Source organism: Dissoconium aciculare (genome assembly GCF_010015565.1).
Source record: "Dissoconium aciculare CBS 342.82 unplaced genomic scaffold K489scaffold_2, whole genome shotgun sequence".
Lineage (NCBI taxonomy): Eukaryota > Fungi > Ascomycota > Dothideomycetes > Mycosphaerellales > Dissoconiaceae > Dissoconium > Dissoconium aciculare.
Window position 1 is genome coordinate 733,545 of NW_022984952.1, and position 22,350 is coordinate 755,894.

The 22,350-nt window shown below is 51.6% G+C and overlaps 11 protein-coding genes across 11 annotated transcripts; 3 read left to right on the forward strand and 8 right to left on the reverse strand.

Moving 5' to 3' along the window:
* Window positions 1–1,668: 1,668 nt before the first annotated feature.
* K489DRAFT_331680 (uncharacterized protein) lies at window positions 1,669–3,259 on the reverse strand. The gene is made up of 3 exons (XM_033602145.1): window positions 3,131–3,259; window positions 2,467–3,080; window positions 1,669–2,408 (listed from the first exon to the last, which is right to left on the reverse strand). Exons 1-3 carry the CDS (start codon window positions 3,205–3,207, stop codon window positions 1,978–1,980), a joined length of 1,122 nt encoding a protein of 373 aa, XP_033463088.1. The 5' UTR covers window positions 3,208–3,259; the 3' UTR covers window positions 1,669–1,977.
* Window positions 3,260–4,531: 1,272 nt separating this feature from the next.
* Window positions 4,532–5,104, reverse strand: K489DRAFT_386538 (uncharacterized protein; the record flags this gene model as incomplete). Its single annotated transcript, XM_033606234.1, has 1 exon — window positions 4,532–5,104. One exon carries the CDS (start codon window positions 5,102–5,104, stop codon window positions 4,532–4,534), a length of 573 nt encoding a protein of 190 aa, XP_033463089.1.
* A 261-nt stretch (window positions 5,105–5,365) lies between these two features.
* Window positions 5,366–6,555, forward strand: K489DRAFT_331687 (snare-like protein; the record flags this gene model as incomplete). Its single annotated transcript, XM_033602146.1, has 3 exons — window positions 5,366–5,386; window positions 5,438–5,836; window positions 5,910–6,555. The coding sequence occupies 3 exons, from the start codon at window positions 5,366–5,368 to the stop codon at window positions 6,081–6,083; spliced, it is 594 nt and encodes a 197-aa protein (XP_033463090.1). The 3' UTR covers window positions 6,084–6,555.
* K489DRAFT_376450 (uncharacterized protein) lies at window positions 5,972–8,387 on the reverse strand. The gene is made up of 10 exons (XM_033603916.1): window positions 8,029–8,387; window positions 7,896–7,978; window positions 7,448–7,832; window positions 7,232–7,391; window positions 7,024–7,174; window positions 6,909–6,974; window positions 6,749–6,857; window positions 6,458–6,679; window positions 6,326–6,405; window positions 5,972–6,275 (listed from the first exon to the last, which is right to left on the reverse strand). Exons 1-10 carry the CDS (start codon window positions 8,159–8,161, stop codon window positions 6,231–6,233), a joined length of 1,434 nt encoding a protein of 477 aa, XP_033463091.1. The 5' UTR covers window positions 8,162–8,387; the 3' UTR covers window positions 5,972–6,230.
* A 178-nt stretch (window positions 8,388–8,565) lies between these two features.
* Window positions 8,566–10,262, reverse strand: K489DRAFT_311940 (uncharacterized protein; the record flags this gene model as incomplete). The annotated part of the gene is made up of 2 exons (XM_033600821.1): window positions 8,566–10,048; window positions 10,117–10,262. The coding sequence occupies 2 exons, from the start codon at window positions 10,260–10,262 to the stop codon at window positions 8,566–8,568; spliced, it is 1,629 nt and encodes a 542-aa protein (XP_033463092.1).
* A 351-nt stretch (window positions 10,263–10,613) lies between these two features.
* On the forward strand, window positions 10,614–12,204 carry K489DRAFT_312868 (uncharacterized protein; the record flags this gene model as incomplete). The annotated part of the gene is made up of 5 exons (XM_033600894.1): window positions 10,614–10,740; window positions 10,817–10,947; window positions 10,998–11,136; window positions 11,197–11,412; window positions 11,465–12,204. The coding sequence occupies 5 exons, from the start codon at window positions 10,614–10,616 to the stop codon at window positions 12,202–12,204; spliced, it is 1,353 nt and encodes a 450-aa protein (XP_033463093.1).
* K489DRAFT_376454 (RCC1/BLIP-II) lies at window positions 11,943–13,637 on the reverse strand. Its single transcript, XM_033603917.1, has 2 exons — window positions 12,219–13,637; window positions 11,943–12,162 (listed from the first exon to the last, which is right to left on the reverse strand). Exon 1 carries the CDS (start codon window positions 13,357–13,359, stop codon window positions 12,259–12,261), a length of 1,101 nt encoding a protein of 366 aa, XP_033463094.1. The 5' UTR covers window positions 13,360–13,637; the 3' UTR covers window positions 11,943–12,162; window positions 12,219–12,258.
* Window positions 13,638–13,839: 202 nt separating this feature from the next.
* On the forward strand, window positions 13,840–14,501 carry K489DRAFT_350322 (ribosomal protein S9; the record flags this gene model as incomplete). Its single annotated transcript, XM_033602420.1, has 3 exons — window positions 13,840–14,020; window positions 14,181–14,266; window positions 14,337–14,501. The coding sequence occupies 3 exons, from the start codon at window positions 13,840–13,842 to the stop codon at window positions 14,499–14,501; spliced, it is 432 nt and encodes a 143-aa protein (XP_033463095.1).
* A 21-nt stretch (window positions 14,502–14,522) lies between these two features.
* K489DRAFT_392413 (DNA repair protein Nse1) lies at window positions 14,523–15,727 on the reverse strand (the record flags this gene model as incomplete). Its single annotated transcript, XM_033606737.1, has 2 exons — window positions 14,523–14,698; window positions 14,860–15,727. The coding sequence occupies 2 exons, from the start codon at window positions 15,725–15,727 to the stop codon at window positions 14,661–14,663; spliced, it is 906 nt and encodes a 301-aa protein (XP_033463096.1). The 3' UTR covers window positions 14,523–14,660.
* A 3,703-nt stretch (window positions 15,728–19,430) lies between these two features.
* K489DRAFT_313682 (uncharacterized protein) lies at window positions 19,431–20,750 on the reverse strand (the record flags this gene model as incomplete). Its single annotated transcript, XM_033600960.1, has 4 exons — window positions 19,431–19,768; window positions 19,893–20,094; window positions 20,148–20,374; window positions 20,450–20,750. 4 exons carry the CDS (start codon window positions 20,748–20,750, stop codon window positions 19,431–19,433), a joined length of 1,068 nt encoding a protein of 355 aa, XP_033463097.1.
* A 218-nt stretch (window positions 20,751–20,968) lies between these two features.
* On the reverse strand, window positions 20,969–21,706 carry K489DRAFT_105400 (uncharacterized protein). The gene is made up of 2 exons (XM_033598855.1): window positions 21,311–21,706; window positions 20,969–21,249 (listed from the first exon to the last, which is right to left on the reverse strand). Exons 1-2 carry the CDS (start codon window positions 21,614–21,616, stop codon window positions 21,055–21,057), a joined length of 501 nt encoding a protein of 166 aa, XP_033463098.1. The 5' UTR covers window positions 21,617–21,706; the 3' UTR covers window positions 20,969–21,054.
* Between the last annotated feature and the right edge of the window lie 644 nt (window positions 21,707–22,350).

The window sequence follows — 22,350 nt, forward strand, 5'->3', positions numbered from 1 at the left end:
GATTGCTGCATCCATCAGTTTTGACGAGTGATTACACGTTTGTCGGATTGATGATCGTCCAATGCCCGCCGAGCTGAGATCCCTTCCCACCACTGGGCCACCAGCACTCCCCTTACTACCGCTACGACCAATGCTCTGCAGCTGCCAGTAGCGGTCGCAGGATACACCGTTTCCGCACACTGTGCAATCAAAAGACGGTCCCCGAGAATCTGCTCCTGACTCGTAGACCGCTGCGGAACGTGCTTAGATTTCAGATTGCGACCACGAGACCAGGGCAAGCTTATGATGTATGTTTGGCCAGTAGCAGCCAATTGTCAGCAAATGACCAAGCGGACAGCTGTATGCGGATAGAAACACGCGCAACGCATTTCTAAGCTGCCCAGGTGCTTGCTCATCACTCTCTCTACTCTCTCTATTTCCACGCATGAGATGTGCAAACCGCATTCCACTCAGTGGTAGTGTCTTTTTCCTACACGGGTACCTTCCATCCCCTTCCATTGCTCTTCGTTACGTTCATCCCATCAACATCGCAGAAGAAGCATCTAGGGCATACGAGTCCGAGCGCGACTTTGGGTCCCATCACGTTACAGTACTATATACTGTAGCCTCGTACCCATCTAACGTAACGGTGAGATTTCAACGGCTGCAAACATCCTTAGTAATCCTTCACGGTGCTCGAGGTCCCTGGCGGGAAACCATACATTTTACATCGTGCTTGTTCCCCTGTCCTGTGGAGAGATGCCGGGCATGTAACAGCCTCAGGGTTCACCGTGATGGCGTGTCGATCAGCCCTCTCTGCCTCTGACTGGCGGAATTGGTGCGGAATTTCTATGCGACGAGATTCCGACCTGTCCGATTTCCGCTCGCGCTCCTACGGGCTACAGCGACCCAATTGTGTCAATCTCTCATGTCTCATAGCGACGACTCAGGAATCAATCCCTTCTCAATTGATGGACCACGTGAAAATGAACTGATCTGAGCCTGGATCCTCGGATGCTTAGAAGCTGGCCGCTCTCGCACCGTAGTAGCCGCGCGTGCCGCCGGTGCGCATTGAGTCACAGCTGGGTCGTGAGTTCTTTGGCCGAGCGCAATTTGAACACGGTGCTGCTATGCAGTGCGCAACTACATCTCCGTCCACGTAAGGTATCATCTTATTACCAGTCAACCAATATGCCATGTTGTGTGCGACCAAGATTCGCAAATTTGCCAAGTTGTCGAGGTGATTTCTTAGTCTCCATATTCATCTGTACGAGCAATCTCTCTAAAGACCAGGGCAGCCACGAGGTAACAGATCATGCCTGCTCAACGACGTTTAATTGTAGCCTTTAGCGCAGGGCTGTAAGGGAGCAATCTTACATCCTTACAACGATCGACATGGATTTCTCTGCACTTTCATAACGCTCGCTCAAGCACTTGCAAAGCACACAACTCTTCGAAGTTTTTTCCGAGACGCACATTCGCCGCACGTGCGGCACTGGGCCGTTGTTGAAACAGATCTGCCCAGAAATTCGGCAAGGGTGCTTCTTGAAACGTCGCGCGGGCGTCTCCCTTCCACGATCAGTGCCTACGAGGATCGGATCCCTGTGGAGCACAGTTTCACATACGTATCACCGACTATGAAGAATGCACAACCATGTCAGGACTCCTGCCTGGTCGCTGCCATGAGTGAAGGGTAGGCCAACAGGTCAGATGTGACAAACGTAAGGCATAGTCAAGTAGTCGACATCTTCGAGGTTCCTTGTGGTTCCAAAATTCGGACCTATGAACACCAGGCCATCAAGTTCAATGGGAGTGGGTCCCAACCGGCCATATGAGCGGCTATAACCAATAGACACCTGGGCGTCAAGATCTGGGTTGTATGTGGGAGTTTCGATTTACGTGGATTGTAACTTCTCATCACGCAGTGTTTCTGCAATAGCTCGTTGTCGCCAAAATAATACCAATGCCCTCGCGGTATGCATCGCAATCTCACAAGCCTCAAGGATACTTGCCCCAGAAGAACGGCGCCTCGCCTCGCTCCTTTGCCTCGATCGCCTGCTCGAAGTCCTTGAGAAACAACCAGCGAATCTTTTCTCCGATACCTTGTTGCAACCAATTGTTCATTGGCTTAGGGAAGAAGTCCATACGGGGAGGGTCAACGACGACATTGTCGTGCGCCATCAGTAGCAGGACATTCTTATGTGCGTCAAACTCGCCGAGGCCATCGAGGGTCCAGTCTGCCACTTCCTTGTCATGGGAAAAACTTGCCGTCACGTAGTAGAATGGCTTGTCCGCCGCTGCGTGTGCATGAACGTCTTGGAGAAGATGCCCTGGACATGTCCGTCCTCGAAACACTAAAGGTGATGGCGTGATTTCTTGTGGCAGCGGCAGATATTCTGTTGGTCGGAATTCACCGCCATGATGAGCAGCTATGTTGCAAGATGTCAGCATTGGGGAGAGACCCTGGATGATGCCAGATACGCTCACCGTCGCCGCCCATGAAGACGAATGAGTCAGGTGATGCAGACGTTCGTGCAAGTCCACAAATATGACCCACTGAATGACCAGGCGTATCAAGCAGGTAGAAGCTACCGTCTCCAAAGTAGTCCAGCGAACGGAACCTTCCGATCTTGGGACCATCTTCGCGGTCTGAAAACGCTACCTCGCGGATCTCTCTGCCCTCGAGATCTGTCTCCAATATCAACGAATCTGAATTGGTCGGATACCCTGGCAGATGCGCTGCTTTGAAGCCAGGGCCGACGACGATTTCAGTCGAATGCGGGAACAAGGAAGCATTTCCGAGATGATCCCAGTGATGGTGACTCCAGATGATCGACTCGATGGATCCTCCATCGACATCGACATCATTCTCCTTCAGAATGGTTGCCACATCACGGTCGACAACAATCTCCCACTTCAGACGTACCCACTTGTCGTAGGAGGGAAAGTCTTCCCAGTCTTTCCGGACACCTAGATCAAACAGAATGGGTTTGTGATTCGGATGCTCGATGAGGAAGGAAAATGATGCTCCTACGAGTCGGTCGGTGCCCTTGTAGTCTGGCTGGAGGAAAGTCGTAAGGGGTAACGAGAACCGCGAGGTACTGATTTGTTAGACATGCTATCGTGAAGACATATCTCAGCCAAGACAAACCTATCGATACATGATACTTTCACAGTACTGTCAGATTTGGGGATATTCAGCTCTGGTGGTGGCTTGGGTGTTGGCATGTTTGCGCGATTAGAGCACGATTCGACTTTGTAATCGATATACTGGACGTTTCGAAGCTCGAGAGTTCCGCTCTGATCTAGGCCTTCTTTGCTATCTAATATACTGTGACCTCATCCGTTCTCATACCTATGAATCTACAATGACGTTATCCGGCCACATGCGACCAACAAGCTTGAAAACGGCTTGTCCTCGCGAAGTTCATAGCGATCCGGAGCCTCTCGGCGTCGTTGCAGGAGAGGCTTAGCAGAGGCTTCGTACTTCCTAGATAATAACGTTTCACGGTGGAGAAATACCAGAAGAAGCTGTCGTCCGACGATTCGGATCAATTGTCTGTCTGGATGACACATGCAGAGGAGACTACAGGTGCGAACGCTTTGATGCCCGCAAGGCTGGGCGCGTCCCAGCTTTCCCGAAATGGTTAGTTTTAGATTGCTTGGCGTCCTCGTTTTATGTATTGCTTGGAGGCGTGGACCATGGATGTTTGCCCCATTCCAAGAACTCGACTATTTTGCAAATGCTGCCATCTATGCCAGATTGCAGCAGAACATGTCTGAATGGCTGGCATGGAGATTTGTACCTTCCCATATGCCTGAGATCATGTTGCAGCGCCTGAGTCGTTGTGCGAGATTTAAAAAAAACTCTGCAATAATGGCTTTTTTCCCTATATTTCCATCGCTGCGACCACAGTCTGCTCATCGAAGCTACTGTAACTGTTTGCTTATTTTCTAAGCCTACGGTAATCGTCAATCGGCGCAGAACGACTAACGATCACAAATAAGCCGGAGCGTCTTCTCACTCAATAGAGGAGGCTTGTGCATAGATTGGTCTGACATTCGGTACCAGGATGCTTCTGGCGCTCAATTGCCAAGCATCAAGAAGGCGGATTGTTAACGCCATCAAAGAGTGCGCCCGCTTTGGCCATGAGCGTCCCGTCTGATTACTATTCAGCCTTTTCCGTCGCAGGGGAACGTCGTCCCTCAACTACATCGGCTAACACTGCAAAGTAGTATTCGGATGGATAGTGACAGCACTATCTTTCCAACGCTTGTGACATGCTCAGACGTTGCACTGTTCCACCATTCGAGAGTGCAATGGCCATCAGTGCAGATGCGATGGTGGGCCCCTCTGGATGGAAGGCTTCAGTGAATGCTTCTGTTTGAGCGACACAACGCAACGCTCCACGATTGTCTGGTTTCCGAGCGTCAGAAAATGACACCAGATCTTACACTGTAAAGGACATTCCAACACGCTGCCGAAGTAGAGTGCGCTAAGTCACCCAGGTCACATGTGGAGCGCGGTTCTTCCTGCTGTTGCATCTCTTCCTCACTTGAGAACAGTATTTGCGCCACGAGCCGCCAGGTATTCTTGAACTTGTCCGGTTCCCAAGCTCTTGACCACGGCATAGACCTCTGCATTGTAGTATTGCAGCCCTGATTTCGGATCTTTGTATTTAGCGGGAAGACCAGTAATGTCACAGTACTTCCTCTTCGGCTTCAGACTTGGTGCAGCTGCGATACTCGTGTATGTAACACTCGGTCCCAACCCCATGGTAAGACTGGTCGGAGCGAGCGCAGCATTGCCTTTCTGTTTCGCGTTCTTCTCCAGCACCAGCCGTCCTAAGTCTTGGTTCGCTTTCTCCAGATTCGGGTTAGCTGAGCTGGTTGTATTGCCGTCAGCTGAAGTGTGAGGAGTATTGACACCAGAGTTCTGTTGGGTATTCAACAGGCTCTGCTGGGCTCGTTGTGCTTCGGATAAGATCTGCTTGAGATTCTTGTTGCGTCGTTGTGGGATCTTCCATGCTGGGTTGCGAAAAGGTTTGGGGTGTTGATACAAGTCGAGCGTATCCAACAAGGCAGCGTGCGTCTCATCATTGGAAGCGGTAGTGATGGGCGCCATGTTGAATGAAGGCACCGCGACTTGTGGATAATGATGCCTCTGGCACAATGCTGAGCAGAGTATTGATCGTGAGATGACGCGCCGCTGGCGCCAGCTTAATTATCATGCACGTGACGAGCGGCGGGGATAGTCGGTGGGCAACGATGCCTCGCGCGCCATGTTGCTCAACCTGAAGACCGACAATCACACCCCTACGGTTACTGATAACTTCGAAAGCTAAGCAACTTCCGAAATTCACCAATCTCGACTTGAACCGCAAACATGAAGATCCTATACATTGGTGTATGTTTCGCCGCAGTTCTCCACCCCGAGAACAATACTGAACAGGCATAGATCCTCAAAAATGAGCAGAAGCCTGCTGTCGAGTTATGCGCCGAGCGCGATCTCTCTTCCTATTCACGATTCACGAGAACGAGTGTTGGAGAGTTCATGTCTTTGTTCTCGAAGACTGTAGCCGAGCGAACAAAGGCTGGGCAGAGGCAAGACGTTGAGGAGCAGTCATACACATTTCACGCATACGCAAGGTCTGAAGGTGTAGCTGGTATCATCATCAGTGACCAGGAGTACCCGGCGCTTGTTGCACATCAACTTCTGGGCAAGATCTTGGATGAATTCCTTAGCAAATTTCCACGAAGCGCCTGGGAGAACAGCAACGGCGAGGTTCCCTTTCCACAACTGAAAGAGTACATCACGAAATACCAAGATCCTGCGCAAGCAGACAGCATCATGAAGGTTAGTGGCAGACAGATCGTGGTGTTTCGAAGCGAAGCTTGCATTGCGGTGATCGCTGACGTATCCCCTTTAGATCCAAAAAGAGCTCGACGAGACCAAGATCGTGCTGCACAAGACAATCGAGTCGGTACTGGAGCGGGGTGAAAAGATTGACAGCCTGGTCGCCAAATCCGATGGACTCAGTGCTCAGAGCAAGATGTTTTATACGCAAGCTAAGAAGCAGAATAGCTGCTGCACACTCATGTAATGCATCATGGAGTTTAAAGACTGCAAGACTTGCACAGCATCGCGGGGCGTTTGGGAGTATTTTCTGGTTTGAACTGCTCTCAGGGGATATCAATTGTTTTTAAATGCGAACATCAGTGCATATTTTATCGAGTGTTTCAAGGCTCGATCACGCCCGAACGCTTCCCGCCATGTCCCAGAATCCTGTCTCCATCTGGTCGCTGCGTTAGCTTTCTCTTCGTTACGCGTTGGGGCAGTTGTTACCTTGGTTGCATGCACAAAGATTTGGACAAGCTCGCTGATGCGAGTCGGCGATTGATGAGCAGCGTGCTTCTCAATGATCGCTGACTAAGGTTAGATTCAGATTCACTGCGCGATTTCCCGTCAGGAACTTACCACAGCCCGATCTCACGGCTTCCGAGTAGTCCTCAGCTACGTAGTTGTCTATCCATTTCAAGTAACGATTTGGTGTCGATGCGGGTTGGTCTATCTGGAGAGTCTTCAGGCGCTTTGCGATCACGCTGTAGCCTAGCAGGCAAGGCAGGAGAGCGATCTGAAGGGCCAACCAGTCTTCCGACTGTCCAACATCAAGCACGTATCGGCTGTAGGCGGTACAGGCTACAATTTATCAGCACAATTGGCCACGCCGTGGAAGAAAGCGCCAAGATGATCAGGCTCTGCTTTTACCTTGAGACTCTTCGTGTTCCACAATCATTTTCTCTGTGAGACCAAGTTCTTTGCACTCTTCCAGATGCAGATTCATCTCATGACGTATATGACCAACCATCGCAGCAGCCTGGAGTCGTCAGTCGTAGCATTCATAGCGGGACTATTTGGGGATAAGTACCGCTGCAATGTCGTCTGGCTTTTTCACTTTGTATCCGGCGAGAGCATTGGCGCGGGCGAAATGGATCTGTCAAGAACATTAGACGAAGCAAACCAGTCGCAGAGCAGTGACCTACCAGATACAGATAGTCCTGGATCATGTAGTATTTGTAAGTTTCCAAGGGCAGTGACCCATCGCCGAGCCTTGCCACAAATTCGTGATGCGTAAAGTCGTGCCAAACTGCTTGCACATCGGCTCGCGCGAGGACATGTTCTATGAAGGTACCGCTAAGACAATCAATTCAGCATAGGACCAGGCGAAAAAGCAAACATCATCGGACTCACGGGACGAACGGCAAGATTTGGACCGAATGAAAGTGATTAATGGGCCCAGAGCCATGCCCCAGGCCTATACTCGTTCTGATGCCGGCACTGACGTATCGAGAGGCAGCTACAACTGCTTGAGATAACTCGACACCCAGCGCAAGATTGCACGCAATGGCCGCTTATTCCCATATCAGGAAATGTGTTCGTTTGACAATTTGTGATGCACGAACTTACAGGCAAGCGAACAACCAGTCCCATGAGTATTGTTTGATTTCTGGTACGGTAACTCGAGGACGTCGAGGACTTCTGTCCCAACGAGGACGTTCGCAACTAATTGCTTCGAGCTATCATCGGTTGCGAGCATGTAATCTGTGTTCAATGGACAATGTCCTCCCTTGAGCAAAACATATTTCGGTCCGAGCTTATGAACTGATGCGGCCAGGTTTTTGAGGTCGTCTAGATTTTGTACATCGATTGGCGATTGACCTGCCTCGCGCAGTAACAAGTTTGCTTCAGGTACATTTGGTGTCAAAAGAGTGGCCAGAGGCAATAGTTCTTTTATCAGGACCTCGATTGCTGTTTCTGGTAGTAGCTGGGCACCGCTCGTCGAAACCATCACCTTCAACGCTAGCTTAGCAAATTTCGAGCGATTGCACGTATCAATCAAGTCATTTCATCGTACCGGATCTATGACAGTCGTCGCTACAGAATGTCGTGCAATTGCTTCTGCCAAGGTACCAATCATTTCGGCTGAGGCCAGCATACCTTCTCGCAAGTCAGCGCAGCTCAATCGACCTTATCGGGGAGTGATGCACCAGTCTTGAGCACATCAATGCCAATATCTTCAATGCAAGCATCAATTTGTTTGCGAACGAATTCAGGGGGTACTTCATGGATGTCGCGGACTCCTAGCGTATTTTGCGCTGTCAATGCAGTCGTGGCTGTCATTGCATAACAGCCATGAGCTGCGATCACTTTCTGGTCCGCTTCCAGTCCGCTACACAAAATTATTGCTTAGACTCATGCCAATATCAGAATTATCTCTCTTGGATGTACTCACGCTCCGCCGGAGCTGTCTGAACCAGCCACTACCAAGATGCGCTTCATTGGATTTTCAAGTTTTAGATCGCTCAAATAGTTAGGATACCGCTGTATTGTAGAAACTTGGATCTCGTGTGCAGTAGCACTCAAGCTGACTGATTGCAGCGTCCGCGAAGCTGGCTGACGTCATCTCCGAAGGCGCGGAACGCATCACATCGCTACCTAGTCGTCTGATTCATCGGAGTCGAACTCGAGCATGTTGGGATCTGCCGTAACAGTCAGCTACCATACGCAAGGCCCGCAGGAATGAGTCAACGCCTACCTGGCAGCAGTGTGTACTCGAATCTGCCATCCAGTTTGGAAACCACAGTGCCGCGGATTTTATCCAGGACTATAGCATCTATTGAATAATCCGGGTCGACAGACAGCATTGACAATATGAGATTCTTGTTTCCTGCACCAAGGCTGTTCACAAAGCTCATAATGCCGTCAGCTGTAAAGCATGTGATCCCCGTAATCGCCAGGTGCTTCAGCTGATGCAGTCGAGCGAGCACCGGCCAGATCGCATCAGAAATCCCAATGCCACCGATGACCAGCAGCTCCAGCATGGGCAGACTTGATGCCAGCGATTGTATTTCCACGTCTGTGAAATTGTCAGAAATTCGTGAGAGGCGCAATTGCCGCAAATTTTTCAAGGCGCAGATAGAACGGATCACGTCATAGTCGACCTCCTCTGTCATGAGGTCCACGTCGGCGGTGAGCACTAGTTCGCGAAGCGTCGACTGTCGGCTCAATGCCTCATGAAATTCGCGATGGTCTTTGGCCACATACATTGCAGCTTCATTCCGAGCTGCGATCTCTAGCGTCTCCACCAGCATATCGGTCTTGGCTAGGACAGGAGTCAGGAGGTCTGGTGCAGATTTCAGACCTCGAAACGCTATGGTTTTCAGGTGCACGCAATCTTGCAGCCATGCAATTATCTTGTTGTAGCTATCATTTTGTGTTTCCTTCAGGTCTTGCGGAGCACCAGCGTACTCGAGCGTTAAAGTCCTTAGAGCAATACAATTTGGCAGCTTTGCGAGTGCGAGGATGTCATCCCCACTAAGCATGAGTTCCAATATTGTCAAGCTTTTCGCGTGACTGTTGAGTGCTTGACAAGTCTCTAAGCCGATGTGACATTCGCCGAAATTCTGAAATTCTACCAAGGAATTTTGCGCCATCCCGTTGATGAATGCTGATAGAGTGGCATCGGAATCATCATTGGAGCATCGGTAGATTCTGAGGGATCTCAGTTGCGGGCAATGGGCATGCAATATCTGCTGGACCGCCGGCTGCGCCAACACAGCCCCATCCCAAAACTCGAGGGATCGGAGATGCCCCAGTTGAGGACCCCATGCTTCAAGGACAGATGGGACAGATATGACACTGGTTCCCATGGGATCGGAAAGCTCCTCTAACAAAGGCGCATGGCGTGTCAAGACCTCGCCAATTGCCGCTATGCTTTTTGCAATGTCTAATTTTGATCCACGGGTCGCGATCTTGGAAGTCATGATTCCAAATTCTGCCAGATCATCTGTGAAGAAATTTGAGGAGGCTTCACTGCGACTCTGAAGCAGTTGATCTAGGCTGCCGAGTGATAGCGTCCGTAGATGGCGGCAGTAAGGATACATCGTCTTGCCCAACGCTGACAGCACGAGTGAACGCCATAGGACAGACATACGCTTCGCCGTTAAATCTTGATCGGCCACAGAAACATCAGGCCCTTCGTCCTTGGCTGAGAAGGCATGACATATCCTGGAACAGCATTTAGCACGGTTGTTTTCGAAATGGGGCCGAGTACCTGAAGAATTGGGTAGTGATACCGATAGAGTGCTGAGACCGCACCGCATGCACCGAAATAGCGACTGCTGATAACACAATTATACAGCGTTGCAAAGTCAGATCGCTCGCCGAGCTCGTTTGCAATGAGATGACACAAATCGGCAGGGAACACCTCACGCGCAGCCATTGTGCTCTTTGTGCGCGGTGGCTTCAAAACATAAATACGGTGTATTCTTCAATACTGGACATGACGAAGTTATGCGACCATGGTAGCGTGAGCATGCAAACAAGGATGGTCATAAGCCTTGGAATGCAGCTGAAAGTGAAAGCTCGAGATGGGTGACTTTGACCTGATGGTCTTGATGATGAAAATGGTGATGATGACAATGCTGCCTGGGATGCGTAATGTGTACATTGACACGCCACTCAACGTATCGCGCCAAATTCGCGTCAAACATAACCACATGAATGCCCGACTCGATCGTTCCCTGAAAGACATTGAATAAGCTTGGAAGTCCATTCACATTCCGTCAGCATTATGGCCGTGTTGAAATTCTCCATCACTGCGGAAGCGACTGCCCGCATCTCTGAGATCCTCACTTGTCTCGCCAAATTTGGTGACGGCGTTGCCATCGAAGCGCGTCGCGAAAAGGCGCGTCAGCCCGGTCACCATTAAAGTCTCGACTCACGCTAATGCGGTGTCAAGTGACGTTATGTGAACATTACAGATCTCTTTCACAGCATTGAATCTGTCCAAGACGGCGTATGCTTCCTTTGCGTTCGATGCTGAGACTTTCTTCATCGAGTACAGCTTCGATGCCGGACAATCATCGACTGTTAATGACCGTTTCACCTGTCAACTGCTCAATAAGGTCGGCGCCGACATGATTTGCTCGCTCGAACGACGTTTAACTCTGTTCAGGCTCTCCAATCAGTCTTCAAACTGCGATCAGGCGATCCAAGGGGCCGCGAAACTGCGATTGATCGCTGCGATGTCGCGATTCAAGACGGACTGGATGTGGCGGAAAGCCGATTTATCGTGAAGATGATCACCAAGTCTGGTATGTCTCCATCTTACAGGGGCTTATGTCTCTCCACAAGAATGCTCACATGTGCCACAGGGATGACGAAAACTTACAGATTGACCTTTGAATCGGTGGAGATCATGCACGCTCTCTTTGACAAGCTGTCGGCTCCTCAGGGATGGCGGATTGCTTCAAGGATTCTGCGCGAGTACATTGAATATTTTGGACATAAGACAGAACAATTAGATATGCTCGCGCAGGATGGCAAGGCTATTTTCACCAGCTTCACGGAGAAGATCCAAGACGGCAAAGGTAAGATCATGTGGTGTTTTCAGTTGAATGGTTTCGTCTAACTTAATGGCAGAAGTACTAAAGCAACCACTCGAGACGGCGATCACTATTCACACAACCGAATTCGATGACTTTCACGTGCAGGAGAATGTACACATCGTGATCAGTGTCAAGGACTTTCGGGCGATAGTCACTCATGCCGAAACACTGCGCGCTCCCATATCTGCTTACTTCTCTTCTCCTACACGACCTCTTCAATTTGCTTATCAGAGTCGGGGTCTCAATTGCGAGTTTACTTTAATGACCGCTGGAAGCGCAGCGTCGCTGTCGTCGACTCAAGTCGCAAAATTCGTATCAACAAGGAGTGCATCAAAGCAACCTTCGACCCTCTCTGGGCCTCGGCCGACGGATCAAACAACCTCGTCATTGTCGGCTGCCCGGTCGATCATGAGTAAGCCGCTTTCAAGCCAAAGCCGCCGCCCTCCGCTCCGTGAACAGGTTCTTACACAATCAGTGGAGAACCCTGACGCGGAAGATAGTCTTTTCATTCGGGATCGCACCGCGGCTGATGAAGATCAGACATGGGAGCCCCAGAACTATGATGAGGACGATGGAGCAATGCTCGGATGGGACACGAGCAATGATCAGCACAGTGATGGTTTTCGTCTGGCGCATCAAGGACACGCAACAGCTACACGATTTTCAAACGATATTCATGAAGAAGCACGGCCAACTCAAGAAGGAATCGAACCCACTCAGCGTTTATCGCAAGTAAGTATTCCTGTATCTTTCAGGCCAAGCATAATAAACTAACCGCGGGTGAACAGCTTCGTGGAATGTTTGATTAGGAGCGCAAGCCGCCATGACTCAAAGTGAAAGCTGATATGCCATCGCTGGCGTTGTCGTAGCAAAGAAGCTAGTAGCACAACCAGCAAAGACTGCAGATACTTCATCGCCAGATTCCAGCTCGACCCAGGTCTTTTCAACCTCATCCAGGTCTTCTCCAGGCCGACCGCAATTGCCGTGCTCGCCCCAGCCCCAGGCAACGATAATTCCAGCCTTGGTCAAACCGACGCAATGCTCACTACCAACAGCAAAAGCTTTGAGTGGTGGTAGATCCTTCGGCGGTAGCTGTCCATGATCATTACGTCCCCAAGCCACGATTTGGCCAGTGTTTGTACGAACGAACAGACACCCCCACGAGCTCGCGACTTGTTCCCAATCGGGAATTTGTTGCGGGACGTTTCCCTTTAAATTGAATCGATCATTTCGATCTAATCCGAGGAAAACGCACTTGCCTTCCTGAGAGTCTCCAAAAATGCACGTGAAGTCTTTACCACAGGCGACATCCACCACCGGGAAATTGATTCCTTCTATTTTGCGTGGTGCCCATACGATCTCTGCGGGCCGGCCGAGCTGACCCTTACGGCCAGCTCCCCATCCCCATACCTCGCCATTAGAGAGTACGGCAACGACATGAGCCATACACGCTGCCAACTTGACGATGTGAAGGCCGTGAGGCGGGAAGTCTTCGATGAGGGTCGGCACCACAGAAATTGTTGCTCCAGGTCCTAAGCCGAGCTGTCCAAACTCCCCGGATCCGATCACACGTACAGCCGTGGAGCCGGAGACCACGATCGAGGCAGCCCACGTCGCTGCGATGTGACTGACGCCGTTACTAGACAGAGCATCTGTGTCTGCAATCGAGCTATCGTTTCTCGGGGCCCACGAGTCGTCTTCGCTGTGATGTAAGCAGCGGCCATCGTCGTTGTCGCCATGGCTGATCACGGTACCGTCGTGAAAAAGAATTAGTGTATGATTACCTCCTGATGCAATATTCACAATTTTTTTGTGCTTCGCATTGCTGTCAAGCAAGACCTCTGTGGGCTCGGATACGTCAATTGCATGACCAATACCCAATTGCCCAGATCCATTCGATCCAAATGCGTATAGACGATTCTGGCTCATTGTGAGCCTCGATAGCTGCGGGTGACTTTATAGTATTGCTTAGATCATGGATAAGACGCCGACATCCTCACGATGCGTAGGGCTCGGCTCGCAAGATTCCAGCGGATCGCCCAGGTAAATTCTCGAATGTGAACTTTCACGTGGGTGCGAATCGGTCATGCAAATCTCTTGGCATCACGGTAAAAGCGAGTGTCTTATATTTGAAGAGCGACGATGTGCACTCGAAATGGCACTATTTAGTCCTGCAACATTTCAGGTAGCGACAGCGTCGGCCTGTTTGTGAGCGAGTTGCGGAAGCGCTAGAGAGACGAAACTTGCCAGCCTGGAGGGCAAGTTGACCGATTGCCAAGCCCCAGTTGCGGGTTCAGCCGTACCTGCACACACACAACTAAGAATTGCTACGCTAACGACTGCGACAACGATTTCGCGAAACCACAATTCACAGAATACCCGTGCAGAACGACATATTCACCACACATCATGTCGACTGTCCAGAGTGTTCAGTGCTTCGGCAAGAAGAAGACCGCCACTGCGGTTGCCCATTGCAAGCAGGGCAAGGGTCTCATCAAGGTCAATGGCCGACCGCTCTCCCTGGTTGAGCCTGCGATCCTCCGATTCAAGGTCTACGAGCCCATCCTCATCCTCGGCCTCGACAAATTCGGTATGTGGTGATAACCGTGGGGAACATCGGACGGAGTAAAGGATCAATGGTGCGAAAGAGCTGGAAGGCGGGCGCAACCAACGAGCAATAGTCGGAGGGCAGAAATTGCGTTTGGGAAACAGTGAGAGGGTTGGGCATCTTGCTAACAAATATTTCATAGCCGGTGTCGACATCCGCGTCCGTGTCAGCGGTGGTGGTCACACTTCGCAAGTCTACGCTATCCGACAAGCCATCTCCAAGAGCATCGTATGTCATTTCCACGTCTCCTGGAATGTTGCGTGACCGTGATCGAGACTCTAACTAGACATTCCCTCAGATCGCCTACTACCAGAAGTTTGTCGATGAGCACAGCAAGAACCAGCTCAAGCAGGCTCTCGTGACCTACGACCGTACCCTTCTCGTTGCCGACAACCGACGATGTGAGCCCAAGAAGTTCGGTGGTCCAGGTGCTCGTGCCCGCTACCAGAAGTCTTACCGATAAAGGCACTGGTTTGGAAAGAGATTTCGGCGTGGGTGTGGGTTTTGCATGGGTTTTGGCGCTCGCGGAAGTTGGGCTGTCATTGCGCGATGTAGCGCATAGATACAGATTCAGCACTCGGTGTCTGGCTCGTTTTTTGAGCCAAGCGAATGAAAACATATTTCATGTCCTTACGCGTTGATGCAAGCGTTCAGCGGAGGCTACGCTGGCGTCAATTTTACTGATGCCTCTGATGTGACACTCCCAAAAGTCGTGCAATCACATTAATCATCGCTCTCATCATCGTCATCTCTACCCGACTCAACGTGATTGTGGTTCACAGTCGATCGCCTCCTGTCAGCACCGACCGTAGAAGTTCTACCACTTCTGGCTGCACGCTCGCCGACAAATCCTACGTCCTTCCAGTCAGTCTTGCAGCTGGGGCATGTCTGCTGTCCATGCTGTGCACGAAAGATCTTTCCAACACAATCGTCGTGAAGTCTTGCGTTACAGGGTGCACTAGGACATCGTTGTCCCACCGTGACAATGTCGCGACACGCCTCGCAGAATTTGAGTCTCATGCGCGGCGATTCATCATCCTCCTCATCGGACTCCGCAGCCTGGTCATTGTAGGTACGCACCAGCCAATCCTTGAGCTCCATCAAGGCTCGTGGCGTGAGACTGTAGTACCCTCTCTGGCTAAGCTCAAACCAGCCTTCTGCGACCATGCTCTCCAGCATGTTTTCGGCCTGTGTTTTCGTCAATGCAGCATTCTGCGCGGCCTGTGTCAGTGCGTTTGACTCTCTGCGGTCGTGGGGCAGCTTCGCCAATTCAAGCGCCTGCATGCCAGTCGTGGCCATGATTTCGGCACGCGGGGTATTGTGCGTCTCGAACATCGCGTCTAACACACGCTTCACGTAGGCGATCTCATCTGCTGAGTGCACTGTAGCCATCTGCGTGAGAGCATCGCTCGTCGTGTTGACCAGCGCGTAGATCCTCATCCGTTGGGTCTGATGAAGTGTGTTGCGAATTTCGAGATCGAAAGGAGAGATGGCGTCGTTGACGCGATCGATGTAGTCTTCGAGAACATCTTGGGAAACGTCTTCGGGCAGCGTAGGCCGATCTGGTGAGTGCGCGGATTCGATTGCTGAAATCAAGGGTTTGCTGTCTTCAAAAGTTATCGTTTGCCGGCCGAATAATGCTTGAAGGAATGCGCGATGCCGGTTGTCGTAGGAGCCATCGGTTGACATTATTGCAGCTTCCGACTCATGGTCGCGCTCTTGAGTCGTCGTGGCGCGAGTATCAATTCAATTATCAACAATTATATGTAACAACGAAAGCTCAAAATTCACAAGACTTGCCAGGGTCACGGCCCGTGCTCAACACTGTGTAAATACAATGCTGCCTAAAAATAACATCGGATGGGTAGAGTCATATGTGACCAAGTGAAAGTGGTGTGTATCGTTGCAATGTAAGAAAGATGCTTGTGAGAGCAGAGCACAAATGGTGCCGCTCATCAAAGTTGCTGAAGCTGATTCTGTTTGGACCAAGGGTCTATGGTATACACGACAACGAGATGCTACAATGCCTGTAACGAGGCTGAACTGACGTAGTATCCTAAAAAGTCATGAGCTAACTGGAATTGACATTCGTATGCCCGAGTCGATGAATATATTGCTTGGGCACTCATACGTCGAGGCTCTATGACTAGAGAAATGAGAGATAGAATCCGCCTTCTACGAGCGGACGTACGTCAGTTCCGATTGCAGCGCCCTGCACAAGCCCACGATATAGATTTACAGACTGGTTCTGACTTGGTTTGCGGTCGACATGGCCTCGATCTCTGCCAAACAGGCCTCTGCAAGTCGTGACTTGAGACCTCAGCGATTCCTCGGGATGCAGATCTATAGCGCGAGGTCGATGATCGTGGCAGCTCTCCTGCGATACTTTCCCTCTGGACAGAAATATACATAGCTCATCGTCATCAAAAAACCTGATGTAGCCGAGCGTTCTCATCTGTCCCTCGTCGCTCGGTGGACGAATGCAAAACTCCATGCAAATTGTCGATTGTAGTCATACGTTTGACTCCGCGTCAATGCTCAAGTCACCAAGCTTTTGCATCTTATTGTGTGCCCCATCAAGCGCCACATTCCACTTCGCTGTTTTGACCGATGTTTGACGCGCAAGTCTGTCCTCCGCAGACGGTGGAGAACCTTGTCGTAGTCGCAGTCTCACGGAGGTGCTGAAGAGCCATGGTTCATGAGCGAAAGCCGTCGAAGAGCTGTTGTCAGATCGTGAAATGAATCCACGATCGATGAGGATTTCGAAGCAGCAGAGCGCTGAACTTTTTTTGATGGTTCTGACCTGCGTGCCAGTAACAGGCATTGATTACGAGCGAGAATGGCGTGGTAATGCGTCACTGCGGTGATCAGCCAAGTGACAGCACTTTGACTCGATGAGTCTAGCTCGATGGCTGCGTAGTTCGAGGCCAGCAGTTCGCTTGCGGTCGCAGTTCATCGCGCGCCAAACGCAGCAGCAGCACTGGGCGACTCGCGCACAGTGAATGTGTCGAGATCATTCCAGCACGAAAGGAGGAACCGTCTCAATCTTCTCGTGAGCCAGGTTGCAAGCCATCGTCAACTTCCCAGAAAACAGTAAAAATGCTGTAAAGAGAAGTCATATTGCTTCTGCCTGGTCTGGCACACCGACTGACCAAGCGCAGCCCGACAACGTACCGCCGATTGATGCCCACGCTGTATCCATGTGGAGAAGCAGGTGTGCTTACCTCGCAGTGACTCAATAGACAAAAGCATTCATCGGGACCTGTGATTCGCAGAGCGTTCTGACAGCAGTGGCCCACCTTTGCTGGCATAGTGGCCTCGATAGTCCGCCGAAATCGAACCGTCTGGTGTGAGATGGGCAGTCATGCCAGGTACATATCGGCTGATGGTCGGACGATGGCGGCACAAGTCCGGCACGTTGGGGGGACGGCGAATCCCCTCACAGGAGACACACGGGAAGGCAGCTCCTGCGCGACAGGAGCGGACCATCATCCCAAAGCGACTCGGCCATCAATGCGCTGACGCAATGCAGCGTGCAGTGGGTGCATCAGGCACGCCAGTGGGTCAGGCATCGGAGGCACATCCCGAGGCCACGAGGAAAGCAGAATGTGGTGTGAACAGGACTCGCATCGTGGCAATGGGACCGGTGTGTGTATACGTACAGGATAGCGCGCACATCGCTGGCATTGTGGCATCCTGTGTACACACACACCCTTAGTCGCAAGTCGCGCAACCCCTTGGTTCTGGCGGCCGCATGGCGACGACCGGGACTATGTATGCGAAGCTGGAATAGGCGATTGCGTCCAGCAGACTAGTCGAAGGAGAATTTTCCGTTCTCGCCCCAAAGAGCCCAGGATGTTGGCCGTCACATCTCTCTCACGCACAGAATGGCGCTAGGTACCGACAGATTGGAAATGCTTGTGATTCGGCTACTTGGGCCAAAGAGAGTGCGGGTGTGCCTGTCATGTTAATTATCAGCCACAGTCGACATTGTGCTGTAGCTCTGCAAGTTTCAATGGCTCTTGACCGAGTTTGCAGTCCTCAAATTCTTGATGCATTCTTAGAGATCGGTACGCTGTCTCCGCAAAGAGGTGCTCCGTGGTCATCCTTGCAATATCCAATCAGAATTCGCTCGAATCAACTGCGCTGGACGGCTGCACGGGCTATGGCTGCCGACTGCCATTCTCCGGGATTTTTCCGACTCATGGTATAGTCAGACCACTTGCACTGATGAAGGCCTTGCTGATTGTAATTTAATTCGAGCTTCTTCTTGCTGCTGTGCCGCCGGGCAAGTCAACCCGATACGGTATGTGATGACAGCGGACGGACAAGATTAGCGACTGCGGCGCGGACGAAAATATAGAACAGATTTATTAAGCATCTGCACTTCACGTCAAGTAGTGTTTGTCGTCGGTCCCACGGCAGTTTCTTCGTACTACGCTCTAGCTGCCGCCTCCAGCGTCTTCTTTCACAGATCCCGCTAAAGTCGCAAGCGATCCATGGCGCAACGTGTGCGAGAGACGGCGTTCGGACGGACTACAATAAGGTGTTTGGCTGTTGAGATGGTCTTGATGCGAGGTCAGCACTTTAAATAATGAGTAACCGACTGGTCGGGATTGGGCGCGCTTGCGATGGCTATCTCAAACCCAACTGTCTTTCTTAATTCGGATCATAGACCCATCTATGATGACTAGCAGATCAACTCCGAACGTTGCAAATCACGAACGAACTGGAGGATACGTTCTTAAAGCAGTTTCATTCAAGTCCACAAAGTAGCATATTATGTACCTGTAATGCGATGATCGCGGCATAAGAAACGATCAAATACGAAAATTCCTCCCTCGCGACGGTGCTGCCCAAGACAAAAACTGACAATACGATTGGGCCAAAAATGCATGCTCCAGGATGATAATGGTGATGATGATGGTGACAACGATGATGAGAAGCGCGCCACAACAACAAACTGCCGCCGCCCATCTGCTCAATGCGCCGAAACGAAAGCAAAGTCCCTACTTTCACTGCCGCATCACATGCGCCACGCTGACGCACGAATGTCGCGCAGCTCTCATATTCGATTAGACGAGTCGTATGCAAAAGCCATATGCCGATGATGTTGAAGGCCGTAAATTCATTCTTGCGCGCTCGCAGTTCAGGCACAAACGCGTTCATACTTCGTCCAAGCAGGAGACCTCGCGGACGCCATTTGAGACAGCACAGTAAAGAATGCGCTCGATCGCAACGAGCTCTCCATGCGACACCAGTCCTGACTGAACGATTCCATCGGCAGCTTGGATGAGAGTGATGCTGTTCACCTGTTGTCGCCAACAGAGGTTTGCGGGGCTCGCTTGGAGCGTCTTCCGATCTATGCTTTTCCACAAACAGCCATGCCCCTCTAAGAGCGCTGTTGGTACGGCAGGCCGCTCTGTCCATAAGGACTCTGTGGGTAGCCTTGGCCACCGTACATGTGAGCGCTGTCGACTTGTTGAGACGGAGCGTACGAGCCAGGTGCTGAACCTGCAGCAGGCTGGTATCCAATAGGAGGAAGCTGAGGACCACCGGACATGTGTGGAGGCATCATCTGTTGCTGGCCATAACCGGGCTGCCCTTGAGGCTGCGACGCGTCCTGACCCGAGCGCACGGCTTCTTGGCGGTGACGCTCCTCTTCAGCTTTTCGCTGGTTTTCCTCCTCCTTCTTCTTGGCCTTCCACTCTTTCCTGATCTCTTTGAACTCTGTGGAAACAGTCGGTCAGTTCAGGCCAAATTTGAGTCTCATTGCGATTTTCCAGTGTCTCTCTGATGTCTTTGTAACGGGGGGGGCAAGTAGTCTGCTCCATCGAGCGAGATTGAGGCTTACCTTCGGGAGTTCTTTTCGATCCGTGAGACTGCATCGTGACGTGCGCGTTCAAGTGATTGAGTGTGCCGTACGCCTTCTCACAGCCATTCCAACCACACTTGTACATACGCTCGATTTCCTCGTAGCGTCTGCGGGGTCTCTTGTGCTGCTGGGCGCCGGGGATTGGTACGAAACTGTACACTGTCGAGAGCGGATGTCCTCCCTGTCATTCGATCAGTTGTACGTTCCATACCTTACGCGTTTCTCCATACTCACGGTCGGCGGCCGGGCGATCGCGTGCGACGCCATGCCTGGAGTACCTCCGGCGCTGGTTGCAGGAGAGTGGCCGTACATCGGGGACTGCTGGTATCCACCTGCCCACTCAGGTCGGCCGTAGGGTGTCATAGGCTGGCCGGGATATTGGTGCATCTCATGTTGAGGAGGATATGGCGAGTATCCGTGCGAAGATGGGTAGGACGGGCTCGATTGAGCAATCGAGGGATCTATTGGAACTGCTGCGTCAGAGTTCTGGTTCGGTCCGTGACCATTGTGCTGATGGGAAACATCGAGGGACGGACTTGACGTTTGCGCCATATTGCTCGGCGCGCCGGCAGGGTAGCGGTTTGGTTGCTGGCTTTCGGGATACGATCGAGGCTGTTGGACGTATTCTGGAAACGAGCCCGATCTTGCCGACTGCGGCAGGCCGTAGTTGGACTCTGGCGTCGCGGAGGAGGAGAAGTTGCTCGACTTGTAGTCCTGGCCGTGCTGATATTGCACAGCAGATTGATCTAACGGGGATCCTTCAGACTCGTGTCCGTTGTACGGCGCGTATGGTGATTGCAAACCTGACTGCGGATATTCTGCCTGTCTACCATCCATTGACGGACGGTTATCTTGTTGCACAGTAGGTGCGTGAAGCGCGCCTAGTGGAGTGTCGTTGTTGGTGTGACTAGATGGCGTGTTGTAGGCTTTGGACATGCTATGTCCACGAGTGATAAGCTGCAGGTTGCGCGATGGTCCAAAACAAGCACACTGACAGGGCGCCGTCTTCTACAAGTGCCTGACGAGGGTGGCCGAAGAGAGATTCTTGTTGTGGGTGCAGGAGCGAATAGTGTTGCCCTCGGTACGTCTGTCGTGGATAGTGCGTAGCTGAATGTCTGACTAAATCCACCAGCGACGTCTTCTAGCGTGCCAAATAAAAACACAGAGCAGTGCGACGGGTGGGAGTGGGTACGCTGAAATGGCGCGCCGCGATGGAATCGTCGTAGCTTTTCCCTTCGTGCCTCGACCGTGACAGACCGGAGCAGATCTTGAAGTCAAGTCGAACTAGGCGGCGAGAGGAAAGGTCGGCGTTCTGTACGAGTGCAGCAAGATTGACCTAGTTAATGAGAAGGTTGGAATAGCGCGGGACTTGTATTTGAGCGGTATCGTGGCACGACCCTTGAGGGAAAACAACAAGCCCAGCTGGCCTGGTAGGTGCTGACGCACAGGTGGGTGCTTGCTGTTTCGGCGATGCTCCTGCCAGGTCTTTTGTTTGCCTTGCCAGGTGTGTCGCTACGCCTTGAACTGCTGACGCTATGATCGATTGGCGAAATGGAAGCTACCGGATCTAGCAGTGGAACCCTCACAAGAAGAACCGATGTGTGGAAAGACAGGAGCAGTGAAATGTTTTGAAATGAGGTAAGTGTGTCGGTCCCCGTGCAATAGGAGGATGACTGATGGCGCGTCTTAGTTGCCCCCGTCATGTAGTAGCAGCAGGTAGCAGGTGCCGGGTGCCAGGTGCCAGGAGAGAGAGAGGGAGGGAGAAAGGGAGAGAATTCTGACGTGTGTGCCTGTGTGTGTGTGTGTGTGTCTATGTCTGTGTCTGGGTGTGCTTCTGTCTGGGTGTGCGTGTGTGCGAGAGAGAGTGCGGGCACGCGAATGTGAATGGGAAGCTGTGCTGGGTGTGTCGCGAGTTCGTATAGGTGTGGGTGTGAGTATGGAAGTGTCTGCGAATATCTCTCTCCATCTCTCTCTCTTGCTGCCTCCTCTGTTTTGCGGCAAGCATGTCGCAGTGAGTCAGTGCCCAGCTGTGAATTGAATGATGATTGTGGGAAACGGGTGAGTCGTGTGTACTACTGTCGTCGCACGCAACGCGCAAATGTCCGGCCAAACGCAGCGACAACGAAGACGACTCTGAAATTTCGTACGCCACGCACTGTATGACTGCCACAATACTATACAACTCACTCACTTCCACTCCCAACGTCGCCAGGGAGAGAACCTTCCCCATGCGAGACTTTCAACGCAGCTCTCGCACCCACCCCACTGTAGTGTAGTTGTTCCTGAGTCCTCCGTGGCCTGATCCCCATCCCCAGAAACACTCATAGACATGCGCTCACTCACTGAAAGACACACTCACCACAACCAAAAACACATGCAATACACATAAGCACAAGCACCTCCACCATACAGACGTACTGTACCTACCACATTCAGC